Source organism: Labrus bergylta, chromosome 8, assembly GCF_963930695.1.
Source record: "Labrus bergylta chromosome 8, fLabBer1.1, whole genome shotgun sequence".
Taxonomy (NCBI): domain Eukaryota; kingdom Metazoa; phylum Chordata; class Actinopteri; order Labriformes; family Labridae; genus Labrus; species Labrus bergylta.
Window position 1 is genome coordinate 27,082,342 of NC_089202.1, and position 17,402 is coordinate 27,099,743.

The following is a 17,402-nucleotide window of genomic DNA, read 5'->3' on the forward strand; positions in this document are numbered from 1 at the left end:
AATAGCAACTTCAGTGTGATAATAAACTGAAAAAACTAACTTTAAAAGAAGAAGTAATTTAAAGTGATACTGTAACAGGAAACTTCCACATTTGTGACTTCAGGTGTAGATTAATTTTTCTGGATGTTCTCTTAACATTTTCCAGCATGCTTTATCAGCAGTGAAAAACAGTGTGCATTGTTTTAGAAAAAAATGTTAACTTTATGTTAGTGATATGTTTTTGATTTATTCCATTTTCCCCTTGTGATTACTTTTATTAAATGTTATATAATAATAATTATTATTATTATTATTAATTGTCTATTTTATCTGCATAACCTTTTTCTTGCTTTTAAATGTGTTGTCCTTGAAACCAGAGAACTTTAACTTTTATTCCTTTGAGTCTGTTATAAAGACTTTTATAAAAGGTTCTTTTTTGCCTCAGAGACGGTAAACGAGGTAGAAAATAAAGATCTAAATCTAGAGTTTCTTTATCAAACTCCCCTGAATCTCTGGGAAAGCAAACATAAATAAATTGTGTACTTCTTGAAGAACAGTTTGTACAGTGCAGTTTGATGACATTAAATACAAAGCAACACTCCCATCTTGAGTCTGAAAATAAAAAAGCAAGGAACACTGCCAGCATGTTGTATGAAGGGTGCACTGTTCCCCTGTGTACCACCCTCGGGTGAGTGCCGCACATACATGCTAACATTTGAGGACTAAGCTGCACGATGTTCCAACCAAAATAACTACTGACTGCAGAAGATTGATGATCTTAAATCCAAACCAAATAGACTTGTCTGCCATTCACAGTAGGCCCAGTAAGATCTTAACTGCTTAGTGTCAGCCATAAGCACCTATTGTGACTCTTTAGTCATTTACTGAATTTTCTTCTCTAAATGAACCTTATCATTACTTATGTCTGCATTTCAAAAAGTTGACCACTGCTATGTTGGCCTATGTATGCCTGCTTGGACACTGTAGCCACCATTAATGTTATAATAATGTTATAATAAGAGGTAACTATTTGTCACTTCTTAGAATAATTTACCTGTTATTAGAATCTGCATATTTTGGTATCTACAGGTCTTTTATAAAGTCAGGTATTTTAACTACTCTGCTATTGTTACCGTGCACAGTATAGGCCTGCTTAAAGGAAAATGCCTTCAAATTAAAATGTTTTATTCAATTTAAACCCAGTACAAAACATCATGGGCCAAACAACAAGACACTCTTAATTTGATAATTCATCATGTCATGCAAATATGTATTGTGCGAAAATGTGAAGCAGGTAATTACTGAGAAACAGTGAAACAAATCGTCTATATGGGTTCAATTTAGGGCCAAACAAATACTACTATTTTCTCCATCACTAGATGTCACTGCAGGCCGTTTATTAAGAAGACCAAGCTGAACCTGACAGGCAATGTATTGCTCGCACAATCGGCTGTGCAAATCTTGTAGTATGAAACAAAAATATTAAATGGTTATCATATGGTTATATATGTTGTTGCTTTGTAATAAAATAAGGTGTACTTATGTACAGGAGCGATACATTGCACGTCATGCAAAGCTTATGCAAATCTCAAAACTCGTCATTTTTAAGGTAACTCGTCCACATCAATATCAGCTATAGTTTCTGATATATTTCTAAGTGATGGATGACAATTTTTCTGCACGCATTCGTAATCAAAAGAATTGTTTGACGTCAGAGTCGAATGCAGTTGGTGATGCTCTTATGCTGCGTTCAAGAAGCCCCCGTAACTCCCAAATTATGTTGAACAACTGCGTTCAAGAGACACGTTTTGCCAAAGCACCAAAAGTAGACTAAAACATGATTGAAGGTTTGGGAAATGTACAGGAAAACAATAGAAACGACAACGCAAAATTAAAAACTGAAAACAGCTACATGCATGAACGACATTATGTCAGGGTCCATGATTATGCTCGACATTGTAAGACGAATTAAAAAGGCCATTTACGCCTTATTTCTCGACATGGGCAGTTCTAGGCAGGGGCCAACAGGGGCCCCTGTAACACTGAGCTTGGTCCCCCCTGTGGCCACCCCTCCAAAAGGAAGAACCCCCCTAGTACTCACAATCTAGTATTAAATACTGTTACTGAAAGAAATATAAATCATGGTATTTTATGTTGTGGTATTTTGTGATGTGCACTATTATTTGGCATAATATATGTATATATTTTTTTTTAAAGCGATCATCTTTGTCTATTTTTCACCTGGGTTTAATGTTCCCCTCTGACAAAACAACTGGCCCCAGTTTGGCCCCCTCAGTGAAAGTGGTCTAGAACCGCCACTGTTTCTTGAGTTGAGATAAAACCTTTAGAAAATAAATTAGGTTTTTTTTTTTTTTTTTTTACTTTCAAAGACTAGCAATTTTCCTGAAACAGTCAGAAAAAAATATGTATTTTCTTAATTTTAAAAAGATCTAAAAGCTCATTGTGGATTAAAAATAATGTTGTTGCACTTATTTTAAACATGACAATTTAATATCTGAATCTGAATCTCTAGGCGCAATTAATTTCTACATGATGTATGTTGTTCCAAGTCAAGTCAACTTTATTTAAATAGCACATTTATAACAGCCGAGGCGGACCAAAGTGCTGTACAGTAAATTAGGCAAAATACATTACATCCAAAACATCATAAAGACACACAAAAGCAAAAATTAAAAGTAAATTAAAACACAAAACAACAGTAAAAGTTCTAGTAGACACTGCTGCTGGGATAAAACACTCAACTGGAGATAAAAGCCAAGTAAAATAAAGGGGTTTTTTAAAATGACTTAAACTGTTCAGTTGTGGCAGCAGATCTTATATTAAATGTATTAACAGGAAATTAATTAAGGAATAGTAATGTATTAGCTAGGAAAGTGTGATTGACTTGGAAATTTCGATACTCTTTCGCAGCACTTGAACGCAGCATTTACAGCCCCACACCGCCTCGGCTGGGAGGATAGAGCGACTCCGATTAGGGGGGCTGCCGCTGCCAACGATGCAATGCCTCGTTTTTACAAATGAACTCTGAGCATAGGCGCCTTCCGAGTGCCGCTGTCACCACCACCATCGGTTTACTCCAATAAAAGCAACAGGCTTCAGTAGAGATCAACCCGAAGGACCCAAGGCAATCGGAAAAAGGAGCGGGACTCGAGGCTTTATGTTTACCGAGGAGAAGCTGGAGAGGTGAGCCGTAGTAACTTTAGCTTGCCACATGCTAACTAAGGCTAGTTGTTGGGACAGCTTCTGTGTTACTAACCCTCTTATTACACGACGAGCTTAACCGTGTTAAGAGTTAGCAGTTTACCGTGGAAACACGACGTGAAACGACGGTTACTTGACGTTTGTCAGCCAGTAAAGCTAACACTGATGAATCAATGAACAAACGAACTAGCCTCTGCTAACGTAAAGCTAACATTAGTTGTTGGGCCCCGTTATGCAGCTGACTTCTCGACTAGTCTAAAAACTTAAGTGTGATAGATGCACAAACATACTCAAATGGAAAAATACTGCATATTTATGTAAGTTATAGCTGTGCTGGTTTTAGTGTAGCAACACGAGGAAGAGAGTAGTTAACATGAGAGTAGCAGGCTTCCTGTCAAAACAAGCACAACGCCTCTGAAAGCAGGATAATTATGCACAAAGTGCTTATGTAAATATGTCTGCTGCTTTTCTTTGTTAGGACTGCATGACAAACTTTTTTGATATATTAAAGTATTACTCTTGCTCAATGCCTCACTCTGTGTAAAAGGAGGAGGCAGGTGCAGATCTTACTCTTCTTAATGTTTCACTTTTGATTCATTTCTATATCACTTGAGATAAGATAAGATAAGATATACTTTAGGTGTCCAGCAGGGACATGTAGGTGTTCCAGCAGCCAGCATGCATACAAACACACAACACAACACATATATACATGCATATCCCACCCATACATAAAGGGCCATACAAATTGCGTACAAAATACTAGCTCTGCCAGTGCATAGTGTGATAGACAAACAAAGAATTATTATTAAAAAAAAGCAGTCAAGTGTGCAAATATACAGGTGCAAAATACAGTTTGATATATGCAGCTCAGGCTAAAGTTTAAAAGTTTAAATGTCTTCTGTCCTTACTTAAAGGAGAGTCGTTATAAAGTGCAATTGCAGTAGGTAAAAAAGTGTTTTTAAATCTGTCCTTTTTGCAGCCTCCCACTAAAAACACTCTTTTGTTCACACGAGATTGTGTAAGTGATGCATGTTATTGTCCATAATGTTAAACAGTTTCTGTATCATCCTTCTCCCCATCACCACCTCCAGGGGGTGATGGGGAGAAGGATGATACAGATATAGGAGACATATTTTGGTTAATAGTCATCTTTGCCCCTTGATCGTGATCATTGTTGAGTGAAACTGTAGTCATTTTGTGTGTGTCTTTGTGTCCTTTAGGAAGCCGGAGCCATGGGTTTCTCCCTCAGCCTTCGATGAATTAAGTTAAGCTGGACCCACGCAACTCAGCCAACCGGCCCCTGCCCGCAGGGGGGTCTCTCCTGTCCCCGTCGCCTTCTCCAGCAATGGCAGGCTTCAAGCGGGGCTATGATGGCAAGATCGCTGGCCTCTACGATCTGGACAAGACACTGGGACGTGGCCACTTCGCCGTCGTCAAGCTGGCGCGCCACGTCTTCACTGGGGAGAAAGTGGCAGTGAAGGTGATCGACAAGACCAAGCTGGACACTGTGGCCACTGGCCACCTTTTCCAGGAAGTCCGCTGTATGAAGCTGGTCCAGCACCCCAATATTGTGCGCCTGTATGAAGTTATTGATACTCAGACGAAGCTCTACCTCATCTTGGAGCTTGGCGATGGAGGGGACATGTTTGACTACATCATGAAACACGAGGAGGGCCTGAATGAAGAGCTGGCTAAGAAATATTTTGCCCAGATTGTCCACGCTATTTCCTACTGCCACCGACTGCATGTTGTGCACCGGGACCTTAAGCCTGAGAATGTGGTTTTCTTTGAGAAACAAGGACTCGTCAAGCTCACCGACTTCGGATTCAGTAACAAGTTTCAGCCAGGGAAAAAGCTGACAACCAGTTGTGGATCTCTGGCGTACTCGGCACCGGAAATACTGCTGGGTGATGAGTATGATGCTCCAGCTGTAGGTATGCAAAGAATTTAAGCCACGTAATGTAATGAGTCACACTGTTAATTAGAAAATGCCAGATATTTACAGTGAAGAACTAGCAGACAGGATGTGGGCTAGATGTAGCAGAGTCTGCTGCTTGCACACAGGCATGGTTTTGCCTGCTTTTGTATTTAATCCATTGATTATCTAATAACTGTTTTTTTATTCATCTCCACCTTAAAAGCCCCTCACTGTGTCATGAAACAAGACATCTCTTTTTTTTAGTCACATTACAACCTGGCTTCAGCACAGTGGTGTAATGAGGTCGGCAAAGTGGCTAGCACCTGTTTCACACATTTTTGTGTCAAACCCGCTGTAACACCTTGCCTGTTAGTGTCCTTGTGGGGCCTGAACACATGTTCAACATTGCCTCTTTTTTTTTTGTATTTAGAAAGCCTCAAAGCAGAACAGTCATCAGTCACATGCCAGAGCCCTTTGTAGCACAGTGTGCATGGTAGGACTTGTTCGAAATATCAAACTGTGTATTCCAGTTGCAGTATCCTGTGAAAAGCACTTGACACTGATCATTTTGTAGGCTGCCATAGGCCATGTGCTACAAGGTCAGCACTACTAGTACTGATGTCTGTGGGTGTCCCATTGCACTAAATTAACTGGCTCATTGATTTTCTATGAGGGCTGACAGAGTGCAGTCAGAAAGATTGTGTGTCCGCCCATGACTGATACCTTTCATATCAGGTAGCTTTAATGGTGGCAAAAACATTGGGCAAAGTCCAGATGGATGATCACAAGTGCCCAATTAAGCTAACTTTCCCGCTGTTGGGGTTGTTTGGAACGGATTGGCTGAATATTCATGAAGGAAATACTTTCAGAGAGAGTCAACTGTTTGTTTTCTGCTTCCTCTTTTTTTTTTTAACCATGGTTCTCACAAACTTAAGAAGTGAGGCGGATGCATTGAGGAAACTGCGGCCACTTTCTATATGTAATTATACGCACACATGCACACAAACCCACACATAGTCGCTCATCCTAAGAACTTAGGTATGGTATTTTTTTACCCTGCATAGTGACAGTGAGGGAGGTAGATAGCTCTGCACAACATCTCTGAGGGGAACATTGACCATTAACCAACAATCTTATAAAGTACCTAATGTCTGCGACCCCTCCATGAAAAAAAGAAGAAGCTTTTTTTTAAAGAAATACGCAAAACTCAGAACATTTTAAGAAATGTTTGGGTTGATCTTGGGGTGAACGTGAAAGGCTGTTTTTTTTTTTCATCTCAACTTAACCCAGAGTTTTTCCTGCCCACCAACTAGTAACCTTTCTGTGTGAAATTGAGTTGAGCCTGCAGCCTGAGAGCCCCCTCCCTCCTTCTCTTAAAAGGCTGTCTTTTTAAATGTACAGTAGAAGCAACAAACAAATGCACATGAAGATGTACCTATCATTTTTAGGCTACACTGTGAGCTTAAATAGACATTTGGCTGTGATAGATGAGGGAAAAAAAAAAACACCGGCCAAGCATATTTTTAACCGATAAATTGTGTTCTTGTTTCGCATGCACATTTGTTACTGTACATTTAATTATGTACAGTTTAATTGAATCACAGATTGAAGTCCTGGGTTAATACTCAGCATAGTTTTTATACATGATTTATAAATCTACCCGCATTTGCAGCTGCTAATTTCAGACCCTTGCCTTCAACTGATGCCCTGTTTGTAGTATTATACATTTATTTACATCCCTGAACTCCTGTGTATACAGCTCTCAGGTCTCTGATCTTATGTCTACTTGGTATGTAAGACAAACAAAGTCCTCTGAAGTTGTTGTGTTAGCTGTACTCTTGGCCATTGATGGGATTGCCTCTGGGGCTGTAATATTAGTCTGCCCTGATCTGTGTGCTATGATGCAGTTCAGTGAAGTTTTGCAGATGTGCATTGCTTGTTTTGGTACTTATGCTTCTCTGGTCAATGCCATTAGCCTTGTTTGTTTGTTACTGTGATAATGAGTGTAATGAGGTGACGGTGCTTATTGTTTGCACGTCCACATCCCTGGCCTCAGAAAGAGATGCTCCTGTTCCTGAATCGAGAGAAGCTGTATTTGTCCTTGGACTTGTCTGAAGTTAAAACAGGTATGCATCATAAGGTAGACTTGTGTTTTTGTTGTGTAACTCAGTTGCGAATTGCATTTCTTGACATTGCAATTTATCTTCTTAATGGCAGTGCAATCAGGATAAAAAGCAATTCAATCAACGCGTGTTAATAAGGAGGGTGACATCTAATCATGATGTTCCAACTGATAGTGGAGAGGTTAAAGCATGGATTTAGAGGTTCAGCATGTGTGCTCTTGGCATACTTAAGAAGATGATGATGATGATGATGATGATGATGATGATGATGATGATAGAAAGCCCTTGAATTACAAAATCTTTTCCTTGTACAAGTAGCCATGCAGAGCTGTTTGCCAGGCTATGGTGTCTGCAACAGGAGTGCATCAAAGCTGTGTCTCTAGAGAGCATTCAGATGGGCTCTTAATTGCAGCCGTGGTTACTGTTGCCTGCTGCCAGTGGATGAGAAGAACAGTTAATCCATGCTGTTGTTTGGACAAGGCCAGAGGGATGTACTACTAAGCTAGATAAATGAGTTAGCAAGGTATGTTGAGCTGAAAGCCAAAGTTTCAATGCCAGAAGGATGGCTGTCTTTCAGGTTCTACTAATAGAACTGGGTTTTAATTTATAAAGATGTAAAAGCTTGCCTCATCAATAAAGTTTTTATTGTCCTTACAATAATCTCTATGACAAATATAGATAGGTCGTTGAAGAAATAAATGATAAGCTTGCTCAACAACATGCTAGTATTGCCCCCAAAGATGTGCAGTCATAGCAGCGCAGACTAAAGTCATCGCTTTCCATTTAACCATCTAAACCCTTATTGGCTCTGTTTGATTTTTCTTACAGTAAGAGGTTATTCAGTGGAGCTACAACAGTTCAATAAATGTACATGTGTAGCTTCAATATTTACAATTCTTAATCTGACTATGATGGTTTCTTAAGCAGCACTGTGTTGAAAGTAGACTTCTGGTGTAATCCAGAGCTGACAGTTCATTAGTACAACAAACTGTTGATGGAGATTATGTGATGTAATATAACCACAAATTCATATTTCAGTATTTTATTATTTTTAGCTTTTCCCTTTAACGTTAATATCACGTCATTACAGTATTACAATGGATTGGCAAACACATTTTCTCACTCAGTCCCCCTTGTCCCCCTCAAAGTAACCTGTTTATTGTGATATGTAACTCATTTCTGTGCATGAGACCAGAGAAAGATGATTTTAAAAGTGGTTCAGATCTCTGGATCTTCTGACTGAATGTGTGTTTAAATTTAAAATCTCTCCGTCTGAGTTGGTGTTAATCTGCTGCTGAAAACACCACTATCATTATAAAGCGTCTCAACTACTTGAAAAGCACAGACTTTTATCGTGGAAGATTTGTTGGAAATGGAATATTAATCATATTAGCTTTAACGGAGATACAATAAGCGGAGAATTTTAGTCCTTTCACCACGAGTCAGAACCACACTCCGCTTCTTTGTGTGTTCCAGCACATAGCCTGTGTCGGAGCCCTAGACAGAGTGAAAGAGACGTGCTACAGGCGAGCAGGTAAACTTAATGTTTCTGTTAATTTGCTGAAACTTGGAAAGGGGAGAATACAAGTTTAACTGCTTGCTGTGCAGTTCTCTTTCATTGTAAACACAGACACCCGCTCTGACACTGGGAGGAGGCGGAGCCCTTTTATCAGTGTTTGGAGCGTAACATTCTGAAGACCGGGGGACTCATCTGAGCTAACCCTAACCCTATGTTACACTACTTTTGATTATCCGTCATTGTGGCTAACATGTGGAGCAATCTGTGTTTTCTCTTGTATTCTTGTAAGTGTGTATTTAAACCGGTGATGACAGTACGGCAAAAATCCGCGTCTTGGCAGATTTTTTATGCCGGTGGCGGTATTGATACCGGTTTACCGCACACCCCTATTGACCTGTTTTTGTGAATGAAAGGTAATGCTGACACATTGGAGTTTGAATATGCAAAGAAACATGTATTCAAATTCCCATGGTGTGTTAGTTTTGTGAATGTAACACATTTCATTTACACTCTAAACCTCTGCTCTTCTTGTTGAACTCGGGGCTTTGCTCTGTGCCTAAAGCATTTTTTAATGACAGACCAGGATGGAAAGGTGTGCGTGCACAGACGCACACAAATGCACAGTTTAGAACAGCCCTTTTCTAGTTACGCACCGTTGCTTAACACAGACAGGTCATAGACTGATGATCTTTAACATGGTACATGGAGGAACAGGTTCATCAGGAAGGCTGACATTAGGCAGCTGGATGAAATAACAATGTGCAGATCTGTTCACAATCTTAAAATCCTCTTCTAAGGAAAAAAGTCCTACCTGTAAAAATATATATTTATATCACTTAAAACATACACTTTACTCATATATCGTTTTGTTTTTTTACCACTTCAACTGGCTGTCATACAGCCCTTTTATTTGGCACTGTGTTTTTTTAAACCATACAACAGTTTCCATAAGAGAAACAGTAAGGGGTGTAGTGGAAAAGACAAAGTGTTTTTTTTTTTTTTTTCGGGGTCAGAGCAACTTTTGCAGAAGGAGACCAGCTGAAAAAAGAGGGTACTTGTTTGTGTGATGTTGCATGTGTTTTTTTAGCGTTGTCTTTCCACATAGTTGGGTACAACGTTGCTTTTCATCAACTGTTAATTTGGCAGTTTTTTGCTTTAAGATAGCTGGAAACAAAGTCTCAGTGTTCAGTGTGTTGTCGATGATTTGATTGAGTGTAGCTAGCTCAAAGCTTACTCAAAAGTGTGACTGTGACTCAAAAGAGAGCACAGTCAAATATCATGTCAAGGACTATTTTTCACTACTTCTTATCCGCTTAATATTTTGTGGACATCCGGTAGAGGTGGGTGATATGTCATCATGATTCAAATCACTCTATTCTTTTTGCTTTTTCCCATAACAGTATATAAATATCGCAGTAAAGGAATTGAGCATATGAATACATATTCACACACTCGGAGCCCTTCCTCCCGCTCTAAGAAGCCAGCTGATGGGACATCTAACTCATTTCTGTGCATGAGACCAGAGAAATACGTTTTTTAAAAGTCACAGTGTGTAGATCTTGTGTGGGTTTAAGTTTTGTTTCTCCCCTGCAGAGGTTTGTTAAGCTGCTGCCGTAAACAGCACATTTCCTGATAGGACTCTATCATAATTAAGAGTCTCACCAGCTTGGAAAGGGTGGACTTTTATTGTGAAATTAGTGCACGATTGTGATTATTGCAAATAATTAAGTTGTGCTTGAAAGATATTTGGTCACACACTGGAGCCCTGCTGAGCAAGAAGTCTTGAGTTGTCTCACTCATTTTTGACAGTGTGAAAATCTGAAAATAGATGTCATCCATTTGTTGAACCTCTTTGAACCCAAAACTTTCAGCTGAACTTTGATCTTCAATGAAGTTGGTCAGTTCTCAGTTTCCTTTTTGCTGTCTTACTCTTTTCTCTGACTTGTCTCTCTTCCTTCCCGTTTTTGCTTCTGAAACCCTTTAAAGATTACAAATTTAGAACAGAGAAGGAAGTTCCACCTTTATTACACCCTTGCACTTACACAATGTGTCAGCAGTGGCTTAATATTGGTGTCCCAGTTCGTGGTTTTGCATTGCATTTTCACATTGCAGAAGTGCAAGAGGCCTGTCGTGTTGACACACAGTGAGAGCTTCACACACACACTCAGACATGCTCACAACAAGAAGAAATGTGCAAACTCAAACTACGCCTTTCATTACATTTTTCCAAATGGAAGCCTTTTTAGTTTGAAAAGGCTTTTTCAAAAGCTGTATGTATTTTGTTTTTAAACACAAACATTATTTTACTAGAAGCAAGAGAGTACCCTCTCCACTTTATATTAAATCTAATACCATTGAATTAAACTACTAGGCTCCTTCAAAACATACAGCACTGAATCATAGCACAAGTTAGATATTATGATGCTCTGGACCTTCACTTGAGGACAGTTTCTAGAACCTGACCTTGTTGAAATGTCCCTGCTCTACACTGTATCTGTTTTCAACCTAAGTGTGAGATGTCTTCTTTTGGCACACCCTGTCCCACTGTCATCTTCTCTGTTCCTTTTCCACTTCCCCAACAGCAGTCCAGGTTGAGCTGGCAGGTGTGAGGTCTGTTCTGGATCTGACACATCTGCTATTAATACTCGCGCTGAGCCACTCTCTGGCTGACTTTTCCAAAAGTTCACATCTTAGAAGAAACAGCCAACACTGTGCTGTATCTGACCGGCACATAGTGAGCCTGCTAAACAGTGAGTCAGTCAGAGCAGATGTGTTCTCATTTGTGGTCTGTGTCTCTTTCCCCTGACAGTTCTCAGGAAAGTGTTGAGGATTGAGTTAAAAATTAAGTCTTTATTTTAGGTGCCAGTAGCTGATGAACTGATAGAAACCTACGTTTAACTATGAGATATTTGTATTGAATGAATTTAACTTCATTATTCATATTTTATGTTATCTTAAGGCCTATTTTTATTGAAAACATACATAATTGTGACAGCACTATCATGACAGACACAGCATGTTTTTCCGTTGCCATGGAAACACCGGGTGTTCCGTATAAAGACTGCATAAGGAAGGGGGAACTGCTACTGAAAGCTGTATGTGCTGCTGTGATTAAAAAAAAAACTTAATTGATACTTGAATACATTAGCTCGTCGGTAAACATATTCTCTTCTTCAGGTCAGTTTCGCCCGTTCGTCTTCACTACGGCCAACTCAGAGTTCAATTTCAATGGGGGTGGAGTAGCAGAGAGCAATTATGACGTTTTCTCTGAAGATTTAGCCACACAGCAGTTTTTGAATATCTTAAAATAAGCCCACCTTTACTCGCTTTGACATCGGAGTAAAGCTACATCTCCATATACCCTATATCTACAATGATCTCCCTTTTTCATGTTTCTAGCTGAGATTCAGCGGTTTGGGGCGCCGGATAGCCTAGTGGTTATGTCGTGTGCCCCACGTACGGAGGCTCTAGTCTTCATCGCAGTGGGTTCAAATCCAACCTCGGCCCATGTCACCCCCCCCACTCTCTTATACCAGCATTTCCTGTCTCTCTTCAGCTCTCTAATCTAACAAAGGCAAAACAAAGATTCTCTGGGTGAAGTTTTGTTGTGTTGTTGGCCTTACAAAAGACGGAGCTGCAGGATTTACTTATATCATAGTATGACCCCAGTGTAGAGTAAAACATGGCTGATGATGAGGTGTAATTACTTCATTCAGTGATCCAAATGAGAAGTAGTGCTGCTGTGTGCAATAAGGCTCATCATTCTGTATCATCACAGGCCACTGGGCAGGCCTCGCTGGCTGTTTGGCATGCTAATAGACTGATGAGCAGGCTTATGTTTGATAACTTCAATTAGTTTTCTAAAGGCAAAAGGTAGATAGTAAGTAACCACACACTTATTGTATTTACTTTTTCTGGCTGCTTCTTTAACATGTGTTAGTCAGACAAAACATAAGATACTACACTTAAGTTTTGAATATTTTAAGTTGTTTTGGGCCTAATAAAGTGCTCTGTTACAGAGTTTGTTTGGATGAGTTTACAGCTACAGCAGGCTGCTTGATATTGTTAAAATTGCTTGTCAAATGCAACCACCAGCTGATGCCAGCATGATGAGAGAAGACATGGTGAGAGAGAAAAGTACAGCTTGATACAAAGTCGCCCTACACAACGAGATGTCAACACTTTTTGACCCGTTTCTGTGTGAAAGTCTGAGAAAAAACTTGAGTTGTCTCCCTATTGGACAGCAGATCTTTATTCCTTCACACACTACCTAAATGTTGCCCTCTCTTCAGCGAGACTGAAGCTGTAGTTCCCGGACAAATGAGCAAATTATTTCATTGTGTATTGTGATAGAGTAAATCATAGGGAGGTTTCATGATTTAAAATATTCAAATCAGTCGTTCATTGATAAGAAATGGAAGTGTTCATGTGACTTTTATCTCATCTTGAAAAATATTTCTTATGCTAAAACTGTTTAATATCAATTTCCATTATGTGTTTACCTTAAGCTAACAAACTAAGTTGTACATCCATATCCATTTGTTAGAAAATCAGTCACTGGCAATAATTACAATTCTATTCAAATTATTGCCAGTGACTTTAAAATAATACCTTTAATTGTACATTGCTAGTAAATAGGTTTCTAGAAAATAGAGAAACTTGAAAGTGAAGAAAGGGTAGAAGTTGCACCACATCAAAATGCTTGGACCAGGCTGATTTTTAGTGTTAAAACAAAGAAAACCTTCATTTGAAATCCTTGAAACTGTAAGTAATGGAGTTATTTAGTACAGAAATGACCCAGTGTCTTCAACACACTCCCCTGTTATTGGTACTTCGGTTTCTGTCAATTCAAGCTGCTTCCTTGCTTAATCAGAGCAAAACGCCTGAATGCAGAGTAGCAGAGGAAACGATGCCAAGTGACAAATCCCACCATCACTAATTAAAGCGTCGCTGTGCTGCTGTAATGCAGAAAAGGGGGATGTTCAGGAGGTGCATGTTTGTGTGTCTGTGTGTTTTAGGGGAAAGGGGGATTTTGAAAGAGGAGGATAAGACGATTGGAACACGGTGGTCTTGAACAAATCTTTTGGAAAGATTACTGGATTTATAGATAGATGATCGCAGGAAAAAAAGGGTTGTGGTGGTTAAGGTTGAGCTTTGTTACTCTGCTGATGAGAGTTTGACACTGAATCTGGAGAAGTTAGAGGGATCTGCAAGGAGTGCTGAAGCTGGTGTGGAGGACAAGAAGGATGCTGGTGCAGGATGCCAGGACAATAGTGACTACAACTAATAAAGAACACAAGTGGAGGTGCATGAAATCCATTTTTGGCTCGGGGGTGGGGGGATCCCATCCTTACAAAGAAATATTGCTAAACATACCTGGTAGCCGCCAAATTGTGTTCTATGTGTGTGAAACTTGTTGTCAGACAGTCACCTATGTTATTGACTGCACACCTGCCCAAATGGATTTGTGTATTTATGTTTGTTGGACGACAGCGAGCTGATGTGCAAGTGATACTGACTTATGTTACTCATTCTTTTTCTGTGTTTTTGACCAGTCTATCCTGCACTCAGCCATCCAAACTTTTGCTGTGTGACAAACATTGTGTGAACATTATTGTACATTTAAGCAGGATTTTTCCTCATTGTTAGATCTTTTGTGTTTGATTCCTGCAATTCTCCCCAAAGTTCAGGCCCTGGTGTATAGTTGTAGGTTTAAAAGAAAATGAACTACACAGTAGAGTTGTGTAGAGGAAGGGAATTTGACAATTAAAGGGTGTAGTTCCTGTTTCTTCATACTGCATTGTTTGTTCTGATGGAGATGGGGATAAAGAAGGACGGTATTGTTTCTGAAGTGTCTTTAAGCACACTGGAGTTAAAGTAATTACTGTTATGATATTGAATTCAGACTCCTTTATCATGTAGATCTCTTGGGAACACTAAGAACTTGAATTTAAATGTGAGTCTGCCTGAAAAAGGGCATGTTTCAGTCTCTTTTTGTGATACAGGTATTGTTGCTGTGGCAACGCGTGCACGTGCAGGTGAGCCAGGTGGGAGTTAGTACTCCTGTAGTCCCTAGGGGTCTCTGCCTCCACTCTCCTCACTCCTTCATCTCTGTAACAGGCCAAACTTGGGAAAATGTCTACAAATGCAGACTCACACTAGAGAGAGTTTTGACCAAAAGCACAAATAGTTAAAAAAAACTAAGAAAACCAATAACTGATGAATGCAAAGTGTGTAGCAATAAAAGTTTTTAAACTTACCCCTGAGGCTATGGGGTAAAGATGGAACTATTAATTAATTGCCAGCACGTGAAGGAGTGTATTTGTTACAAGTCACGCCTGGGTCAAGCTCCTTGAACTCGGTATTTGGAAAGGGATTGAATCCCGGATCCATATTGACCTGGTTCTGCATTTTTCAAAACCTGAAAATCAATAACAGTTATTGTATCGAGTTAGTGCACATCATTAATATCAAGTCACTGCTGGACAAACATACATCTATCTAATCTGTCTAATTACATTTTTGAATCAAATGTAATTGAAAGAAAACAAGCACATCAGCATTGTGAAAAAACTCAGTCAGATCCAGCTGCTGCTGCAGGACAGTCATCCTCCTCCACTCAAAGCAGCCGTGGTAATCCAAAATAATTAAAACAATGAATTAATCCAATGTTGAAACCAGTGTTTGAATTGTCAGGATAAATCAGATCAGTCTGTACAATATTTAGCAAAGGTAAAGTAAACATCCTCATGATGTTTAATTGTGAGGTCAAAAAAAGAGAAAGTTTAGGGGCACCGGTAGCACAGTAGTGCACGCACCCCGTGTACAGAGTCTGTGGTCAGGCAGCCCTGGTTCAAATCCAACCTGTGGCACCCTTCACGCATGTCATTCCCAACTCTCTCTCTCTCTCTCTCTCTCTGATTTCTGACTATATCCACTGTCCTATCTTGGAATAAGTCATAAAAGCCAAAAAATAAAAAAAGAAGAAAGAAAATAAAAGATAGAAACTTTAGGTTTTTGGCAGTATTTTTTGTTGTTGTTGCTAGCAATATATAATAGATATACCAGTTCTGTAATAAACATTTTTTATTTTGTGTATTTCAACCAAATGTTAGAAAAAATATCAATAGTGGTAGTGATGAGTCTCAGAACATTAAGGAATTGTTATCAATTTTAATATAAATTCACTGTCCCCATCCTTTTATAGAAACAATACAAGACAAACTGAATTCTCCGACACATTGCCAGTTAATGTGCATCACATACCAGATCACACGTTCTCATTATAGTCCACCATCCGTCCAGTGTGGCTACCGGTTTACTGTTGTAAGATAGGACACAAAGATGACCACGAGTAATGACATGTTGTTTGGTTAATTAGCTGCGCAGAGAAGAAATGATGGATGATCCCTCTGCCTGGAATCAGGTTTGCCCTAGTTTACTGTGAGTTACCAGTATGGAGGAAGGCCTATAGAAACACCATTGTGTTCCCTCAGTCAGTGATAGATAGTGACTACACAGACATTTATTCACCTGAAAATCTTCTTGAATATTAAACGTAACGATACAACCCAATTAAAATACTCCATTAGAAGAACTAACCAATTTGAGAAATGCCTATTTAAAAAACATTTAGTGAATCCCTAATTTAAAACTTTCTTTTAATCATAAACATACATATCTTTTTTTACCATGTCAAACATTGATTGAAACTGTGTCAACACTTGTCCAACTTTAATTAAACAAATGTATGATTTAGAGTTTTTAAAAACCTTTTAAGTGGCCTCAAGTTCACAAACTAGTAAGGCTACAAAGACTCAAAAGTGTCAGACAATGTTGGTATTTGAAGTCCAGATTACTTGTGTGTTCCCAAAACACTATTTGAAGGCAGGGATGTTTTTAATGAAGCTTCAGACAAACCAGCAAAGGAAGGCCAAGTGCTCTCCATCCTGAGTACAGTTAGTCACTAACAAAGGCTTTGGAACTAAAGACCATAAGAGATTCTGAGTTTCCAACAGTCAAAGAAAAAAGCTCTTTTGATGTGGCCCTGCCTCACACTTTCCGATGAATAGCTGGATATCGGCAAGGATCTCACACTACAATACATAGGTCTATACGGTGCATGGGTCATCATGAAGGGGCAACCTCCAGTGTTGAAAAATCAGTCCAATGAGGGAGTGCAAAAATAATACAGTTCGTCGAGTGTCCCCTTGACTTTTTGATTCTGATTTTGAAATCGAAGACCTTAGTGGGAGTGGCCTGCGGTGCTGTGCATTCTGGGATTTGGTGTCTTTCATCCACATGAGCCAAAAAGACACTTTCTGCCTTTTCTCGGCGAAGAGGGCACCAACTTCAAAATGTATTTCACATTTCTACTACATATATGACCCAATGTCAATACAGATTCATGTTTCAACAAAGTATTAACTGCTATTGGAAGAGGTGATGAAACAGTCCAGTAAAAGTGGTGTCTCAGTTTATTTTCTCTCATTCTCCCACTCATGTTCTTTCTGTCTGTCTGTTAAACTCTTTTAAAAAAAAAGCTTGTAGGGTAGTAGGTTGCATAATACTTCTGAAGAAGTATTTTTAGAATAGTATTCTGCTTGTTTTATTTTCCTCAATGAAGCAAGTGTATTAG

The 17,402-nt window shown here is 39.3% G+C and overlaps 1 protein-coding gene across 1 annotated transcript in view; it reads left to right on the plus strand.

The window, feature by feature from the left end:
- Positions 1-2,937: 2,937 nt before the first annotated feature.
- snrka (SNF related kinase a) overlaps positions 2,938-17,402 on the plus strand; it is a 42,931-nt gene continuing 28,466 nt past the window's right edge. Inside the window, exons 1-2 of the mRNA XM_020637007.3 lie at positions 2,938-3,183; positions 4,425-5,138. Of these exons, the coding sequence (XP_020492663.2) occupies positions 4,550-5,138 (589 nt within the window). The 5' untranslated portion in view covers positions 2,938-3,183; positions 4,425-4,549. The remainder of the gene's footprint in view (positions 3,184-4,424; positions 5,139-17,402) is intronic.